This window comes from Rhinopithecus roxellana, chromosome 10, assembly GCF_007565055.1.
Source record: "Rhinopithecus roxellana isolate Shanxi Qingling chromosome 10, ASM756505v1, whole genome shotgun sequence".
Lineage (NCBI taxonomy): Eukaryota > Metazoa > Chordata > Mammalia > Primates > Cercopithecidae > Rhinopithecus > Rhinopithecus roxellana.
Window position 1 is genome coordinate 135,663,476 of NC_044558.1, and position 19,725 is coordinate 135,683,200.

At 37.4% G+C, this 19,725-nt stretch overlaps 2 protein-coding genes across 10 annotated transcripts in view; both read left to right on the forward strand.

Moving 5' to 3' along the window:
- The first annotated feature begins 832 nt into the window (after positions 1-832).
- On the forward strand, positions 833-4,572 carry LOC104675356. The gene is made up of 2 exons (XM_010379899.2): positions 833-978; positions 1,380-4,572. Exons 1-2 carry the CDS (start codon positions 833-835, stop codon positions 1,852-1,854), a joined length of 621 nt encoding a protein of 206 aa, XP_010378201.1. The 3' UTR covers positions 1,855-4,572.
- Positions 1,430-19,725, forward strand: part of CCDC91 (coiled-coil domain containing 91) — a 346,963-nt gene continuing 328,667 nt past the window's right edge. For 4 of the 9 annotated variants that reach the window (XM_030939611.1, XM_010379889.2, XM_010379895.2 and 1 more), the window contains exon 1: positions 1,430-1,614. The gene's annotated coding sequence lies outside the window, so the exon portion shown is untranslated. Of the gene's footprint in view, positions 1,615-1,788; positions 1,851-19,725 lie in introns of those variants that run through there. The other 5 variants (XM_010379893.2, XM_030939614.1, XM_010379897.2 and 2 more) reach the window with 5 other exon arrangements.

Consider the following 19,725-nt stretch of genomic DNA (forward strand, 5'->3'; position numbering starts at 1 on the left):
AATACCTTTTTCCTAACTACTAGACACTTTGCTAGACTGCTGGATATACAAAGACAAATGAGAAGTGAGTAGATTGCTGGATATACAAGTGAGAAGTGGTCTTTGACTTGGTAGTCTAGCAGACAGATAAACAAATATGCGTAAGAAAGCATTATATTTCTTATAATATAAATGTTTTTTGTATGCACAAAGAAGGGGGTGGGCTGGACAAATAATGTAGTCAAGGTGACTTGCTCAATACTGAAACTGCTCATTAACTACTTAGGCCAGCACTTATGGCACACTTCTTAGGATGCCTTGCTAATATTTTCCGCTTCCAGTACAGAACAGAGATTACAGGTTTAAGCCAATTTTATTCAACAGCTGAGAAACCCAGTGTCCAAGGATTAAAGAATACTTGTTATACAAGGAATGCGAATATTCCAGAAATTTATGCTCAAAGTCCCCAGGTTATTGTCTTTGTTTCTCACTAGACTGTAAGCTCCTTGAAGACAAATATCTTGAATGTTATCTTGTTCACTCTTGAATTGTCAACACTTGGCCCAGGACTAGGTATGTGGTATACAATCAATAAAAAACTGTTGAATGAATTTTTTCAAATTCCTCCCATGACAAAAATGGAAGAAACATTCACGAGTGGACTGCTAGTTGACTGTTTCTCTCATCACTATTTACAGTCTGAAACGGACAAAGACATCTATATAATCATTCCTTCCTTCAAATAAATAATCTGAGTTACGCTATTCTTTTCCTATTGCTTCAGGAGAAGCTATTAGGTAGAAAGCTTTTAAGAAAGGCTTTGCAAGAAAACTCTTCAACAGAGACGGCACGTATGAATTGCTGTGATCTGGAGTTGAAGACAAGAACAAAAGTAACTCTAGCGCATAATTCTTTGACCGAAGTCATCTTACTGGTCACTTGTCGGCGGAGGCGCTCATCCTACTTGCATCCGGTGCTTGAGAGTTCAGATAGGCAAAGGTGAGAGGTAGCATCTAGTCAACATCCATTTCTTGAGCACTTACTACATGTCACTCACTTTGCTTAGTCCCCGTTTTTACTCTACTCTGCTTGGAAGTTGTGAAGAGATTCGGCGGGATCTTCTTAGGACCAATCCTACAAAGTTCCGGATGGAACTCATTTTGATTCGGGGGACGGTTTATTTGCAGGGATGAGGTGGAGAAACAGGGCCTGCTACTCAAGAGGAATGAGAAAGTGTAACTAACAGGAGGTAGACTGGGAAGGAGCAAGGCAAAGTCACCCCTTTTCACAGGGCAACGCTCCTAAGACCATGCTCAAGCTGGGGTGGCAGGGCTCTCTGAACGTGGGGCCCCGACCCGGGTCTCAGCCTGGGGCCACGTGACGCGCGTGTTTACGTTGAGGGACAGGCGCTGGGTTGGGCGGGCCTTGCCGGAAATCAACTTCCGGGGGCAGAGGTGTTCGAAGCCGGGTGGTGCGTGGGCTACTTCAACCTGTGTGACTGGGCCGCGGTCTCACCTCAAGGGCCTGGGGCCGTGCCTCGGGTGTACGCGTAGGGTGTGTGTGCTGGGGGTGGCTCACAGGGCAGCGTGGGTGAGCGGCGCAGCGGCGGCAGCGGAGAGCGAGAGAGGGGAGCAGGTAAGTGAACGTTCGCCTTCCGGGGCCTGGGTCTTGGGGTCGGGGCCGCGCGGGGCGGGCGGAGAGCGCCCCACCCGGAGGAGGAGCGCGGCCGAATTTCCGCCGCCTGCAGCCCGCCTGCTCCGGCCTCGCCCTGGCGGTCGCAGCGACCGGGAGTCAGGGGGCGTGACCAACCTCCCACAGGAACGGAGCCAGCTCCCGGGGCTGGGAGTGCCCACTCGTTCCTGCGCTCGCCGGTAGGTACCGGTACCTGCACGTCCCAGAATCGTGTGTTTTCGAAGGTCTACGCCCACGAACACGTGATTATTGTGTCACCGAAGCGCCTATCGAACGGAGATCTTGAATCTTGCTTAGATTTCACAGAACGCGCCTGGTTTCTGTATCCCCTTTTACTTTGCCAAGTACACCGGGGTAAAAGCTCTACAGCGTCCGCCAGCCACATTTCCTTAGAGTTTCTTGGGCCACATGTTGCAATAAAAGGGGCATTTCAGGGTCAAGCTAGGAGCCAGTAACTTTGCCAAGTGGTGAGGTATCCTTTATCCCCGTTAGCGCGCCTCCCTTTCCCAACAATAAAGATATTTCCTCCATCTGCGCGTGTCGCCAGCTGCGGAGGAAAGCTTGGGACATGAAACCTATTTTTGGCTTCACTTTAAGGAGTGGAACCCTATTAAAAGCTGCGCTGAGTGTTTTTTTGGTAGGATGATGTTGCTGCTGCTACTCTCACTTGCTTCCCTGATGAGAGTTGGGGCAGAGCTTGATTTCCTGGAGGGTGAAGTCTTGGTGTCAATTTTAGGTGACTCAGCGGCCCCTTCCGAATTCTGACTCTTTCCTTCCCTACCCTCTCAGCTATGCGGATACTGTTGCCACCTTTCTCTGCAAATGTTAATCCGGATGGGAGTTGGATGATGGTTTTTGGAAGCAGTTTGCATATTGCGTGGTGGAGTTATTGGAGTGGGCTGACATTTGACTTCACAATTTAAGGCAAAACCCCCCACAATATTTAGTTGGGTGGGGTGACAGGGACTGACAACAAATTCGCTGTTGTGTTCTCTGCTGTCGGAGAGTTCTACACTTCACAATCACCTGATTGCCCTCTGCTACAATTTCGGTTGTGTTGAGGGGATTTATACTGTCTGTACCTGTTAGGTAAATGTAATAAGGGGCATGCCAGGCAGAGTGCACCTGCGTGGTGCTGGCTAACCAGTAAACTGTGTGGTAGAGAATTGCCTTGGTTACGAAGTTTGGTATCCTCCAGGCTGCCTAGGAGGGTGTTCTGTGGGCTGGGAAATCTTATGAACTGGTTTCTTAGCAACAGTATAAGCCCAATGGAATAAACATAAAGAAAACAAAGTGATGAAAGTTACAACTTACCTCTTTTATTAAATGGAAAAATGTAGCTTCTTCTTGGAGCGATCCACTCAAAACTTCTGAGACATTTTTGTTTATTTTGATCATCTTAGTACTTAATAACAGACAAAAGAAACTGCAGAAAATCATCCCAGAGGGACATCACTTTGTTTTTGGGTGGCATTAAAAAAGAGAAAAAAGACGTTTAACAATGAGCTTGTCTGAAGCTTAAATGGACAAATAGGAATTTTGTGTGATAGGCATTTTATGTTGTACTCTTATCTATAAATGTGTAAGATGTATGCATTAGATATGATTGTTATGAATGAAGATAGTAGAAGACGGGGTGGGAGTGGAGTGGGGTGGATGAGTGGATAAGACTGGTTCCATTAAGTAAAATGGAAGGGGAATGTTTTAGCTAAGTTGTTCCCAAACTCTGGGTCATAATTACGGCACTCCTTTATCAACCTGTTCCTTGTGTTTTTTAATCTTCCTTGAAAGTTTATCAAATATTCTTATTTTCTGTCCAAACAATGAGCACTTAATTGAAAAAGGCATCTCTCTTTAGATTAACTCTTTGTGTTTATGTATATCTGTTTCTTATTTACTAATAATAAATTAATATTTTAGATTTCCAGTATTTTAAGGATTTTTGGTCTTCTTACTGTTTTTCCCTGCCCTATTCCCATACCCAGTAAGTTTGGTTTAGCTCATTTAGATTGATCCTTATTTTTAAAAAGGGCGTGTGTTGCTTTTTTTTTTTTTTTTAAATTAAGGTTTATTGAGGTATGATTTATAAGTAAAAAATAATTTTTATTATATTGCTATATAAAGTCTGACAAATGCATATGGTAATTGAACCACTGCCACATTCCAAACGAATAACATTCCCATCATTCTAGAAAGTTTCCTCCCCTCACTCATAGGTCCTAGCAACCACTGATGTGTTCTCTGTCCCTATGTATAGCTTTGTCTCTTCTAGTATGTTATGTAAATGGAATCATACAGTATGTAGCCTTTTGTTTCAGGTTTCTTTCACTTAATGCTTTGATTCATCCATGTTGATGCACGTTTGTTGATGCTTGGTTGGTTTTTACAGCTGAGTAGTATTTCATTGTGTGAATATATCATAATATGTTTATTTGCCATTTGATGAACAATTTTTGGCATTTAGGAATGAAGCTACTATAAACATTCACGTGCTGTTCTTTGTACATTAAGTACAGGTCTTTGTGTTGACATACGTTTTCATTTCTTTTGGTTAAACATCTAGGAATGGAATTCTTGGGCCATGTGCAAGTGCAGGTTTAACCTTATAAGAAGTTACTGACTGCGCCCGGTGGCTCAGACCTGTAATCCTAGCACTTTGGGAGGCGTAGGTGGGCGGATTATGAGGTCAGGAGATCGAGACCATCCTGGTCAACATGGTGAAACCCCATCTCTACTAAAAATACAAAATTAGGCAGGTGTGGTTGCGTGTGCCTATAATCCCAGCGACTCAGGATGCTGAGGCAGGAGAATTGCTTGAACCAGGGAGTCAGAGGTTACAGTGAGCCGAGATCATGCCACTGCACTCCAGCCTGGTGACAGAGTGAAACTCTGTCTCAAAAAGAAAGAAAGAAAGAAAGAAATTACCAAACTGTTTTCCAAGGTAACTGTTTCATTTTGCATTCCCACAGCTGACGTTTGATGTTCCAGTTGCTCCACATTCTGGTCATCACTTGTCATTTTATTTTTAATATTAGCTGTTCTAATATGCATTTAGTGAAAACTCATTTATGTTTTAATATGAATTTTTCTTCTAACATATTGAGCATCTTTTCCTGTGCTATTTTTTGCCATCTGTTTATCTTCTTTGATTGAATGTTTGCTAAAATCTTTTGTTCATTTTTAATAGGGTTGTTCATTATTGGTTTGCAAGTGTTTTATGCAGTCTGGATACAAATTCATTATCATATGTATGTTCACAGTGTTTCCTTTGAGTCTGAGTCTGTAGTTTGTCCTTTCATTTTCTTAACAGTATCTTTCAAAGAGCAGAAGTTTTAAATTTTGATGAAGTACAGTTTATCAGTTTTTTTCTCTTATGATTTGTGCTTTTTTGTCATGAGAAATTTTGCCTAATCCAAGGTTGCAAAGATTTTTTTCTTACGTTTTCTTCCAGAACTTTTATAGCTGTAGATTTTAGATTTAGGTCTGTGACCAATTTCTCGTTAATTTTTGCATGTAGTGTGAGGTAGGGATCAAGTCAGTCTCTCTCTCTCTCTCTCTCTCTCTCTCTCTCTCTCTCTCTCTCTCTCTCTCTGTGTATGAACACCCCAGTCTTGCAGCACCATCTGTTGAAAAGACTATTCTTACTATCTTTTCTTTGGTAAATTCCCTTGGCTTGCCTTGTCAAAAATCAGTTGACTATGTTTGTGTGAATTGCTTTGTGGACTCTATTTTGTTCCATTGTTTTGTGTGTCTCTTTGGCCAAAACCTCAGTCCTTTTTATGGTAGTGTTATATTGTACCTTGAAGTCAAAAAGCCTGAGTCCTCCAACTTTGTTGTTATTTTTCAACAATTTTTGAGTATTCGAGTTCTTTTTTTTTCCATGTACATTTTAGAATCTCTTTATTTCTATATAAAAGCATTGTGGAAATTTTAGTAGGTTTGCATTGAAGTTATAGATCAATTTGGGGAGAGTTGACATCTTAAAAATGTTTTCTAGTCTGTTAATAAAATACCTTTCCTGCCCCAGTGCTGTGGCTCATACTTGTAATCCCAGCACTTTGGGAGGTCAAGGTGGGAGGATCGCTTGAGCCCAAGAGTTCAAGAGCAGCCTGGGCAACAGGGCAAAACCCCATCTCTACAAAAATTAGAAAAATTAACTGGATGTGTTGCCATGCACCTGTAGTCCCAGCTACTTGGAAGGCTGAGGTGGGAGGATTGATTGAGTCTGGGAGGTTGAGGCTGCAGTGAGATGTGATCATGCCTCTGCACTCTAGCCTCTGCAACAGAGTGAGAGCCTCTTTCATGAGAGAAAACAATGAAACAACCTTTCTACATATATTTGGTCTTTGACTTCTCTGTTTTTAAATTTTAGCGTAAAAATGTTGCACATATTTTGTTACGTTTGTATCTCAATGTTTTACATTATTGGGTGCTGTTGTAAATGGTAACCTTTAAAAATTTTTAAATTTCCAATTATTTATGTACGTGAATCAGTATTTTAATATTGATCTTGAATTTTTGAATTTTACAACCTTGTTAAACTCACAAATTAGTTCTAGTAGCTTTCATAGCTACTGCTGTCTGCTAGTAGAGACAGCTTTATTTCATGTTTTCTCATTTGTTTGCATTTTATTTTGTTTTCTTGTCTCTCTGCACTGGCTAGGACCTCTACTAATATTAACTAGAACAAGTCAGATCAGCGCAGATATCCTTGCATTGCTCTTCGTCATAGTAGAGAAGGTATGTAGTCTTTTACCATTGAGTAGTTAGCTGTAAGTTTTTTGTGGATATCATTTTGACCCAGCTGAGGAAGTTCTTTTTAACTCCTGCTTAGAGCTTTAAAATTTTATCATAAATCGACATTGTATTGCTTTTTTTGATTGTGAACATGATAGTTGATTATAGTAGAAAGTTGGAAATGAAGGAAGACTATTAAAAAAGTTACCCCATTTTCAGTAATCTGAGGTAACTGCTGCAAACATTGTGGTAGCTTTTGTTTCAGTCTTTTCTTTTGCAAACATATTTTAAAGACGAAATTGTTAATATTGTTTTATATTTTGCCCTTTTCACTCCGAATCACGTTGTGAGTACATCATGAATTATTTTGAGAACTTGATTTGTAATGGTTGTGGGTTATTGTGTTATATGGATATGCCTGTCATTTAATGATTTTCTTTTTGTTAAATAGTAAAGTTCTATTTCAGTTTTCCCTGTTGAAATTAACATTAAATATTTGTGCTTAACTCTGATAATTTTTCAAAGTAATTTATAAAAGTATGATTATCACTCAAAGTATATATATATATTTTCAGGTTCTTACTGTCCACTGCCTCTGTTTAGTGTTCTTGAAATTTGTTCTTTAGGCTATTGTAAGAAATTTGGAGTCAGTATCATTAGCTTTTTGGGCATCACTTTAAGGTAGAATCTTTGAGTTTCAGAAACAGTTCCTTAGAGATTGGTCTAGTTCAAACCATTTTTTAAGAGGTTTAGAGTCTGTGATCATTAAATAACTTTTCTGCCTGTGCTATTTGGTTTCTACTGATCTACACAGAATTCCTGATGAACTATGTATAATGTAATGTATCACCTGTGCTCTTCTTTTGATTAAGAATTATGGAAATCTTTGTGTCTAGCATCATGTAAAACCCTTTAGGTATGTCGTTTTACTGAATTCCAACTGCTACTTTTTGGTAGTAACATTTTTTCCATTTCATAGACAAAGGAAACTGAGTCTCCAAGTGAGCAAACTTACCTAAGTTTGTATTAACAGTAAGTGGTAGAGCTTGAGTTTGCTCACATGTCTTCCTGAATCTGTGCTTTTATTCATAGGCTATACTATGAGTATTATGTTATTTTAGGTATTTTGTATATATTATGTTTGTTTTGAATATATTAATTTTAATGCTAACAATAAATTTACTAAGCAGATTAACAAATTAGCATGAGATGTTATCAGTACTTCTGAAATGTTTATACAAATTTATGTCCTCTTAAATCTATTCTTATTTTCTAAGTGGCACAAAGATTATTGTTGGCTATATGCCATCCAATTTTACTTAAATAATTAGGACCGTATCTACTGTGACTAGTAGAGGATATAGCAATTTATTTTGAAATATGAGGAATTTTGTACTTATAGGTTTAATAAATGGAGATAAAAAGTAATGTTAATTACTTTATAAAATGAGCTCTGTTATAATTCTGGTAAAATAATTTGTTTTCCTTAGAAGGATAGGTACAATTTGGTATTTACTTTCAACATGGACTATGTGAGTGAAATAATGTTTGTGAAGTATGAAATCACTTTTTCCGTGTATTCAGAGAAGGCTGACTTTTCTGTGTCTACCATCTCCTACGTTTTTTATTATGTTCAGACCTGTGGTTAAAGAGTAGATCTACATAATCATTTTAAAAAGCTGCTTAGATTTTATATTATGAGAGTTCAGAACTTCTGCAGTTGTAATAAAGACAGTGCTGCAGTGTTATGCAAGATCCATTAATTTATGAATACGCTTCACTGACAGACGGGCTTATATGAATATTATTTAAAATCTACATGCTTAGACATCAGTAAAAGATAATGATTAGAAATGAGATTAAGTATTATTTTAATTATGAATTTTATACAGACAACTTAAAATTAGGTTAGACCTTTTGTTTAGTTTGCCCAAATTGGGCATGAAAAACAAAATAAGCCTGTGAAAGCTGAATGGCATTAAATGGGCCACCCTGAATCAGAAGACAAGTTGAAATGAATACCTATTTTCCATTTTGCTGAATGAGAAGAACGTTTAATAAATGGTGATAGTTTTCATGAGATGTTTAGATATTTTAAGTTTTGTCTCTTGTTGGTTGTGCAGAAGAGATTTATTAATTTCTCTTTTTATTCAGTCCAGGAATTTATGACTTATGAGTGGAGTGTTGAATCCATTTACAATTAATGTATTTACTAGCACTTAAGGTAACCTGTCATTTTTCTATTTTTTCTGTATATCAAGTAATTTTTTGTCACTCCTTAATTACTATGTTATTGCTTTCTCTGCCTTTTTTGTGTTAAGTATATATTTTCTAATATACCATTTTAATTTCCTTGATGTTTCTTTTTTTAATTTTTATTTTTTAAGAGACTGAGTCACCTAAGCTGAAGTGTAGTGGCACCATCATACTCACTGCAGCCTCCAGCTCCTTGGCTCAAGTGATTCTTCTGCCTCAGCCTCCCTAGTAGCTAGGACTACAGGTGTGTGCCACCATGTCTGGATTTTTTTTTATTTTTTGTAGAGACAGATTCTCACTCTGTTGCCTGGCTGGTCTTGAACTCCTGGCCACAAGTGATCCTCTTACCTTGGCCTCCCAAGTGCTGGGAATACAGTTGTGAGCCACTGCACCCAGCCTTGATGTTTCTTTTACTAAATATTTTTTGAGTTATTTTCTTAGTGGTTGCCCTGAGACGTACAAATAGTACCTTATTTTGTAACAATCTATATGGATTAATATTAACTAAATTTAAGTTTACAAATTTTGTTCCTATATATTCCCTCCCCTTCCTTCATGCTATTATTGCTACGTCTTTCTGCATTAATACAGTGTCCATTAACACTGATTTATAATTCTAGATTTATGCAGCTGTCTTTTAAATCACATAGGAGAAAGGAACCACAACCACACATACATTTATATTCTCTTTTATATTTACCTATGTAATTATCTTTACCAGTTTTCTTAATTTCTTTACGTAGATGCAGGTACTGTCTCTTGTCCTTTCAGTTCAGCCTGAGGGACCCACATTAGTATTTCTCGTAGATAAGATGTGCTAGCATGCATTCTCTTTGGTTTTGTTTATCTGAGAAAGTCATAATTTATTCATATTCGAAGAATAGTTTTGCTGGAATTCGAATTCTTAGTTGGCAGTGTTTTTCTTTTAGGAATTTGAATGTATCTTTCCACTGCCTCTGGCCTCCATGGTTTTTAATGAGAAATCAGATATGAAATCTTATTGATGATTCCATATTTGTGGTGAGTTGCTTCTCTCTTGTTGCTTTCAGTATTCTCTCTTTATTTTTTGAAAATTTGGTTATGATGTGTTACAGTGTGGATCTCTTGAATTTTATCCTACTTTGAGTTTATTGAGCTTCTTAGATGTATAGATTAATGCTTTTCATCAAATTAGAGAAGTTTCCTCTTATTGTTTCTTCAAATATTCTTTCTGCCCCTTCCTTTTTCTCCTCTTTTTCTGGTACTCTTTTTATGCATATGTTGGTATGCTTTATGGTTTCATATAGGTCTTTGATTCTCTGCTTATTTTTCTTCATTCTTTTTTCATTCCAGTTCCTTAGCCTGGATAATCTCAATTGACCTGTCTTCAAGTTCACTGATTTTTGTGCCAGCTCAAATGTGCAGTTGAACTCTTCTAGTGAATTTTTGAATTAAATTATTATACTTTTTAACTCTGCAATGTTTGTTTCTTTTTTTGTAATCTCTGTCTCTTCGTTAATAATCTCTATTTGCTGAGATATTGTTGTACTTCATATATGGTTTTCTTTAGCTATTTGAAACCGTATCTAATAAAATATTTAAAGAAAACATTTTAGTGTCTTTGTCTGGGCTTAGTGTCCAATGTCTGGGCTTCCTTAGGGACAATTAACTGCCTTTTTTCTCTCTCTGTATAGATTATCCTTTCTTGTTTCTTGCATGTCTCACAATTTTTTTTGTTGAAAATTAGATAATTAAATAAATTTTAATGTGGTAACTCTGGAAATCAGATTCTCCTCCTCAGGATTTCTTCTTGTTTGCTGCTCTTGTCATTTGTTTGCATAGTGACTTTCCTGAACTGTTTATGTAAACTTTGTATGCTTTTTCTGTGTGGCCACCAAAGTCTCTGCATGGTTAGTACTGGACAGCTAATGATTGGACAGTTATTTTTCTAATGCTTGGAAGCAATGAGTCTCCCAGCCTCTGCTGATGGTCTCTGTGTGCATGATGGGGCATGCCTTCAATGCTTAGACAGGCAGTTTGTAACTCTGCTTTAGCTTTTAGTTCCCACTTGTACAGAGCTTAAAGTGTAGCAAGAAGTCAAAGCTTAGGTCGCCTTTTCAGTTCTTTACTGAGCACTTGCGTGAGCTTGGCCATCTGGAGTTGAAGGAGTATGTTGGATCTTATCAAAACCCCCTATTGACATTTCATTACCTAGCTTTTACTTTTAAGATTCTGGTCAGCTTGTTGTTTGCCCCAACTGTTACTGACACTTCAGGCAACTTGATGTTAAATAGTTGGCCTTGTTTGCTTTTGATAAATGCCATCTGGGGAAAACGTTATTGGCACTGGGCAAGCTCTGAGTCAGGTCAGATAAAGACAAGTAAAGGAGTGGTGTTTTCCAGGGAACTGCCAGACAGGTCAATAATGACAATTTCTGAGAATGGGGTTTTGGAGGAGCTCCAACCCTATTGTGCCCCTCCTGGTAGCTGCTAGGCTGCTGGATTTTATTGTGATTTTTGAGCCTCCTAGTTTTCAAGGCTCTCATGGTACTGGAGATAGAGGGATGAGATTAAAATGCCATAAAACTTGTTCTTAATGAAAATCAGCGATTTTTCTGTAGTACATTCTCCCTAGATTGCTGCAAGCCTTTGATTAATTTCTAGAGTTCTGAAAAAAGTTGACTTTGACAATTTTTACCACTATTGTTCTTGCTAAAATTTATGGAGGAAAGGATTTTTGATTTCCTTAACTCCACTATTACTGCTGATGTCACTGTGTAGTATTTTAATAGCCCAAGTTCTTCTTAATGTCACCTTATCCCAATTATACTTATATTCCACCACTTTGCTTCATCTTTATCAACTATGCTATACAGCTTCATATCAGAGATCATTTGGGGATTATTCTAATTCAGATATGTAAAAACTTCCCATATGTAGCAAATCATTTAACAATATTAGGCATCTGCTTAGTGCTGTGAAAATTCTATAGGATGAAAATTACAGTCTGTTCCTATATTTAGGGAGGTGTCTGCAGTATAGTTAGTATTTTATACATGTAAAAAAAGTTGAATTATTGATTACATGAGTGAAAGAGATCTGATAAAGTAGAAGGTAAGCTACTTTTATTAATAATAAGTAGTATGCTGTAGACATAGAGCATTATTAGCCATTATGTAATTTTGTTCTTAAATAATTTGGGTCAGTTTTAAATAGAGGAAATCTTCAGCTTAGGCTTGTGAATTATGGCTAAAAATTCAATTGAATTGCCAAAATGATTGTACTGAATATTATTAGTGATCATTAAACACTGTGTGCTATGCCTGAACACATTACTTGGAGAAATTGGATTTTCTGGTTAATGAAATTTCCTAGTAAAAGAAAAACAACCAGAAGCCCAGTTTTTCCTTGATTTTGTGAAAATACCTAGAAATGTATTTGTGGGTTTTGATGACTTAGTTGTTGAAGGTAAATGACCTCTCCTCCTGCCCTTATCAAGCTATGGTATCTGGCAGTCATACTTGAGAATACTGTTTTCCAGTGCTGCAGAAGAGAGTCACATGATTGTTGCCCTCAAATAATTGGTAAGAACATGGGGTTAAAATGTAGTTGTATTGTATCTTTGGGTTCTTACAATATGAATATATGTAAGTTTTTGTGTTTAATTTATATCACTTTTCTGCATGAGGAAGACATAAATGGTTTGCAAATGTTGTAAATGATTACTAGAGATGCCTTTTCATGCTCATATTAGCCAGTCCCTGATATGCATTTATTTTTATTATTAACTTTCTGATTTAAAATAAAATTATGCATACTGGCATTTTTGGGGGAAATAATGCTATTATTTATTTCACCATTCAGAATGCAAAATTAGCAATTCCTACTGTAAGCAATTTCAAATTTTCACACTTACCATGTATTTAAGGATGCAGAGGACCAGCTTTATATTCCTGCATTTTTTTTTTGTGAGGGAAAGTCATGTTAGGTATTTCTAAGATGTGTTTTTCTCTTCTCTTTACTCTCCTTATTACATTTGAATCATGTGTAGTTTTAAGCTAGGTATTTATTTACTTATTTGTTACCAGAGAGATGTCCCATGTTTGGGTGGTATATATTGCTGCCGAAGGCTCACCATAACGTTGCTCAAGGTGAAGAGAGGCCTTAGCACCACTCTCTGTTACCATCATTTGGATTTCAAGTCTCGGCACGTCATTCATAGGTTACAGTACCCTCATGGTCACACATTTCTTTCAGCTCTTGTCATTCCACTTGAAGAGAGACCATTAGATGTTCTAGAGATGGCTGCATTCAAACGTTTAAAACCTTCAAGAGGGCCGGGCGCGGTGGCTCAAGCCTGTAATCCCAGCACTTTGGGAGGCCGAGATGGGCGGATCACGAGGTCAGGAGATCGAGACCATCCTGGCTAACACGGTGAAACCCCGTCTCTACTAAAAAATACAAAAAACTAGCCGGGCGAGGTGGCGGGCGCCTGTAGTCCCAGCTACTCGGGAGGCTGAGGCAGGAGAATGGCGTAAACCCGGGAGGCGGAGCTTGCAGTGAGCTGAGATCCGGCCACTGCACTCCAGCCCGGGCGACAGAGCGAGACTCCGTCTCAAAAAAAAAAAAAAAAAAAAAAAAAAAAAACCTTCAAGAGAATATAGTGCACTAGGGAGACTATTATTATGACTATCGGGAGGATAATACCAAGAGTTTGGAGTATGCTCCTTACCCAGGGTCCCCATAAACCATACCTCTTAAACTCAAATAGATCAAAGAATGAGCTAGATAAGAAGTCTACTTGCTTAACTAAGAAGTTTTTTCATTAATCCCCTGCAAATGAATTTTTGTAATGCCTGATGTTTTCTCTATAGGCCATAAGTGCCAGTGGCTGCACAGATACTTCTGTGTTTAGCCACTTTTACTATTTAGCATAACTTTTACAAGAGAATTTAAAGTCTGTTGTGTAACCATAGCCTTTACAGTATATAAAGCCTATCATGCTAACTAGCCTATCATGAGGGATACATTTCTAATCATTGCCTGTTTTATTCCAAACCATGGAAAAAGGACCTAACAAATGATGCCCTTCCAGAGGAGTGAAGGCCTCCAGGCAGTGTTTTCTTTAACCCATGATGTGGGTTAAGAGGAGTGAATCAGTGTTCTGTTTCTGACTGATTATGAGGCCAAGTTTCTCACTCACATTGGGCCTTCATCTTTTATCTATCAAAGTGTAAGATTATCCATGTATAAGGCTGGCTGCAAAATTCTTCACAAATAAAAGCATATCCCATAAGTGCACACAACAGACCTTTTTTCCACTTCTATTCATAGAGGCATAAGCAAGGAAAAAAATATTTAAAGATAAGAGTCTAATGATAGTAGAGAAATCTTGATCTACGATCTTGGGAAAAGCTCTTCACATCAAGGATGCCTTCTTCTTCTGGGGAGAAACTTCTCTAGTTAGCTTTATGTTAAGGATTTTGATGAGTGTACAGTTCCAAAAGTGTGGAGGGACCCTTCACAGTTGTGAGATTATGAACCCAAGGTGCAAGGTTCCAAAATTTTGTTGCAGAGTGGATGGCAAGGGCAGTCTTACTCTGATGTTCTCAGAAGATCCAGTCTTTGGATTCTACATTGTAAAGGGGTTGATTGTCCTCCAAACCATAAAAAGCTTTATTGACCTGATGAAAATACACTGTAGTAAAATAATTTAGTGTTATAACATCAGCCTTCTTGCATGGAAAAGTTTTTATACAACCAAAAAACATGCATTGAAAATGAATGAAATCGTTTTGTAAAATGTTTAAATGGCCCATCAGGTAGCCGAATGTACTTGAAGCTTTGATTGTCTTCTCAGGAATGTAGAATGGAACACTGGTTATAAACTATTTTCATAATTTATAAGTCACCACATCAGTATATTTAATTTGGATCATTTTATCTTTTCCATGATGAGTCATGTAATGCAGAACTTTTAATAATAAAAGGTTTAAGGACTCAATAAGGACAAGGCAGCTGTTCTGGTTTTTCATGAGTCTGTGCTTAACATTGGATTTGATTCTCCAAATTAGATGCATAGAACTGATAACTGATGGGTAATCATAGGTAATTTGACTTAGACCATGCATTTTATTCAAATTGTGTATCTAAATAATTTCAGTATTTGGTCATTTAGCATGAAAATCTGGCAAAGTACTTCCTTGGTATTTAATTAATTTTTGTTCTACTTGGATCAGCAGTTTGATAACCCAGTCAGTCTTTTCATGAAAGTTCCAGGAATTCTTACCCAGCTCAAATGACATGATTCTAAAGCTATTAGAAACCTGTATTCAAGAGTACTTTTCAGGGTCCTCTCTATCTTTCATGAACCTCCTAAAAGACGCCATGCTTTTGAAATTTTGAGAAACTGCATCAGCATTAAGCAGTTAACTGTGGAAATGATTTTAAATAGTTATAATTAACAATACAATTGACAAAGAAATTTTGTTATTTCTGTGGTCTACAATAACATAATAACTTTAATTATGATTGATAGCATATACTCAGACATAATAGAATTTTAGAAGTCCCATACAATTTTGGAACATATATTAATATAATTTACTAAAATATAACCTGGAGACTAAACATTATTTTTATTTTGACAAAGTTTCCCATGTAACTTAGCATGCCAAATAATCCTGTTTACCTGTCTCTTAAATGCTTCAGGGGCCCTCTGGAGGATTCCAAAATTCGATGTCAGAAAAGACCATTTTAAAGGTGAAATTTGATTTGGAGAAGCCTATCAAATATGTTAAAGGTTTAAAATACTTGATATTATGATATAGAATCCAGGTTACTATAAGTCATTCATTTAGCCAAAATGATGACTTAAAAATCTTTTTTTTTTTTTTTTTTTTTTTTTTTTCAGACGGAGTCTTGCTCTGTCACCCAGGCTGGAGTGCAGTGGTGTCATCTCAGGCTCACTGCAAGCTCCGCCTCCCAGGTTCACTCCATTCTGCTGCCTCAGCCTCCTGAGTGGCTGGGACTACAGGTGCCCGCCACCAAGCCCGGCTAATTTTTTTTTTTTTTTTGTATTTTTAGTAGAGATGAGGTTTCACCATGTTAGCCAGGATGGTCTTGATCTCCTGACCTCGTGATCTGCCTGCCTCTGCCTCCCAAAGTGCCGGGATTACAGGTGTGAGCCACCACACCTGGGCCATTATCTTTTAATAGTTCATGAAAATCTTGTTCAAGAGAGAAAGCCAAATTTTACCCTTCATTAGTCTGTTAATGTTAATCCCAATTTATAATAAATCTTATAAACAAATCACTTCAATCTTAGTCTGACCAGAAGGTGAGATTCTCATAAATCGTTTATAACCTTTTACAATTTTTGTGAAAGAGAAGATTAGTGCTTTAAGAAAAACCTTGTTGTGCCTTTATTCCCATTTTCAATTTATGGAAAAACCGAATAATACCGCTTTAAATTTGGCCAATACGTTCACACACAGAGTTTCTTTTACAACATTAATTATTTATTATTTCCTCTTCTTATTTTTTGAGACAGAGTTTCACGCTTTTTCCCAGGCTGGAGTGCAGTGGTGCGATCACGGCTCACTGCAGCCTGAGCCCCTTGGTTCAAGTGATTCTCCTGCCTCAGCCCTCTGATTAGCTGGGTTTACATGTGCCCGCCACCAGGCCTGGCTAATTTTTGTATTTTTGGTAGAGACAGGGTTTTGTCATGTTGGCCAGGCTGGCCTCGAACTCTGACCTCAGGTAATCCACCTCCCTTGGCCTTCCAAAGCGCTAGGGTTACAGGTGTGGGCTGCCATACCCAGCTCAAGATTTTTTATAACACATTCACAACTTGTTTAAAACTTTAGCTTTATTTTATCTAATTTTAAACAATCCTTTAACTCTTTAAACTAGGCAAAAATTTATATTCCCATGCTTTCTTATAATCTTTTACCAAAACACATTTCGTTTCTCAGTAGTCTCAATTATATGTTAAAATGGTAATTCTTAACAGCTTTCACTTTTGGTGCATAAATTTCCTTTCATTATTCCTTTCATAACTTCCATAGACCATCTACAACATGCTTGGACTTTCTGACTTATCCTAAACATCTTTCTTTTTAAACAATCAGTCATTTTTCACTTTAGGACAATAATTTACGATACAAGATCCTTTCTGATGTAAAATCTCTTTTCTTTATAACCTTCTTTGTATAGCTAGGGGACTTGACTAATTTCATATGTCCCTAGGCCTTTAAAGTCAAGGCAGTGTATGACCTTAAAGCATTTAACAAACCTAGTATCTGACCTGAATAATTTATTTATCTTTATTTTTTTAATTTAATTTATCTTTATTTTTGCCAAAAATCTTTAAAATGTTTTATTTCCCAAAGATTACTAAAATCACCTGAACTAAAAGGTATTACAATTTTTATTTTTCTTTCAAAATATTTGATTTAAGTGCCTATTTTTCTTTAAACCAATTAATTAGAGCTCTTTTACATAAACATTACACACACAACACATGTATAACTACACAGACAGAAGATTATTACAGTTGTTGTAAGTTTCTGTTTACCAGTTTCTAAGTTTTTAAATTGTATTACCGGCTATAGGATGAAGTCTTTGGAAGAACAGGGCCAAGAAAGGGTCTCTGGTGCCTCCTGTTTTTCCCAAGGAGACCCAGGCTGTTAGAGCTTGAATATCTGCTTTTAATTAAGCTGACTTTTAACCATAGCACTCTTTAATAACAGTTTGTCTAATTTTTTTTTTTACCTGACTTTAGCCAGGCCAAACAGCTGATATTTTTGTGTTTAAAGAAAGAAAAATTGAAGATGATTTGTAGAGGTTAAGATAATTTAAAAATAGTAAGGGTCACCCAAATATCAATGAGAAAGTACTCTTTGCCTAAGCTGGGAATTGAACCCTGACCCAGCAGCCATTTTGATGGCAGAGACTGAGAAAGTATTATCAAACAGTTACAAGGTCAACCTTCCAGGGACATACAAAACAAGATGGAGTCTCATCTATTTTTTCCTTTTTTTTTTTCCTTTTTCTTCTTTCAGGGATCTGCAGCAAAGATTATCACTGACCAGTTTGCTGGGACATCTTGAACAGTGTGCTTCCAGGATTTTAGGCACATATTTTATCCTAAGGTACCCCTCTTTATGACAGAACAACACAGAAAGATAAAGCACACTAGATTAACTACAGCTTAAGACCAGCCTCAGAATTCTTTTTTGTGTTAATTAAAACTTCACAGAGGAGATAAATAGTGATTTTTACCATTCATTTAACCCAGTTTGGGCAGAGAAACAGAGGCCAGAAATCTGAGTGGTGAGAAATTCTTACCCTTTTGCCAACATGCCAAGTCTCTGGGTTTCCTTTCCCTGAGTGGCCCTAGTGACCTGGCTCACCACACCATAACCCTGAGGGCCAAGCCACAACACAAAGGAAAATTATCTTTTTCCATTCTGGCCAGTGCAAAATACTTGTGACAAAACATAGACATTAGCGAGTCTGCCTAGCACCCAATATCAGACTGGCAGGGCTCAAAATTGCCCCCAGATGGTCCCCATCATCTCTAAATCTTTTTTAGAAGCTTCTGCATATTAATAGGCATCCCTAGATGAGATTAATTTGGGAAACTTCATTTTTAAATACACTTCTGTGTATTGTTCACTTGGAATGTTTTACTGTAAGTTATGTTTAGTAAGATTTTGTCATTTATGTAAGACTTTGTTGTCTCTTGGGTCTAGTGTATAGCTGGAAGGAACTCAGTTTTCTAGAAATTAAAGATCCCGTTTTTTACCTAAAATGTTGGCTTTACTCTCAGGTTCTCTTGATTAACTTAGCCGTTTTTTTTTTTTTTTTTTTTTTTTTTTTTTCTCCTCTACCTAAGCACACCAGTAAAATGAAACAAGGGGGTGGAATATAAAAATCCCTGTGAATTTTCAAATGCAAAATTTTATAACCCCTACAATATTACAGTTTGCTACCAGTTTCTTTCTGACCCAGTCAGATGTAAGAGACCTCTAACTGGACCCTAGCCAGTTCATTTCTGGATTAAATCCATTCCTGGACCCAGTCCAGTTTCTGTCATGACTTCCAAACCCAGTTTGGATTAGAAATTTGCTCAAAGAAACTTGGAGAGCTCAAAACACAAATCCATGGAGTTCTGAAATCCAAAAGAGAACTTACTGCAATCCCCAGCCACACTTAGATCAGTGGACTCAAATAGGTCCTGCATGTACCTTGCTTGTTCACTCAGTGCTCCTGGGGGTCGTTAGAAGCTGTAGTTTGGATCCTGCTTCTGACACTATCAGTTAAAATTAAAGCTTCAGCCAAATTAAATTTAAAGGAGTTTAACTGGGCAATGAATGAGTTGTGAATTGGGCAGCCTCCAGAATCACAGCAGATTCAAAGAGACTCCAGTGTGGTCACATGGTAGAAGAAGATTTATACACAAAAAAAGGAAATGACATACAGAAATGGGAAGTGAGGTACGGAACAGCTTGATTGTTTACAGGTTGATGTTTGCCTTATTTGAACATAGTTTGAATGCTCAGCAGTATATGAATGATTGAAATACAGCCACTGGGATTGACCAAGACTCAGGTCTTTTACAGGCGCATACCCCTGAGTTAGGTTTTCAGTCTTGTCACTCTATTAAGTTAGGTGCAGTTCAACCACAAGGACTCCAATATGGAAGTATGGAATCCCTCTTAGTCTTCTTTAACACAAGTTTTCTATCATCTTGGGAAAATGTAAGCAAACTAGTTATTTATGTGTTTCCCTTGGTGAACAAGTCTGTTTTTTTATTAATGAGGCACTACTAGCAGACCTTTGATTGATGCATAAGCAAAGATTTACTAATTCAAAACTGAGTCTATGAAAGTTAAATAATGGAGAACTGAGATATGTTGAGAAGCAAAATTCAGTTTAATAGAAATCTTTGAGTCCTGACTATATTTCAGGTGACTGTACTAGGCATTGGGGGATACAGGAGTAAGTGCCACTCTAGGTCTTTAAAGACCTCACAGTCAATTATTTAAGAGTTTTAATAAACAAATAAGTTATAGTG

Excerpts from the sequence above, each read along its gene's own strand:
- LOC104675356 (XM_010379899.2), top strand. The coding sequence starts at position 833 with ATGAATTGCTGTGATCTGGAGTTGAAGACAAGAACAAAAGTAACTCTA. Across the intron at positions 979-1,379 it reads GAGAGTTCAGATAGGCAAAG|GGACAGGCGCTGGGTTGGGC; the intron begins GTGAGAGGTAGC and ends GTTTACGTTGAG.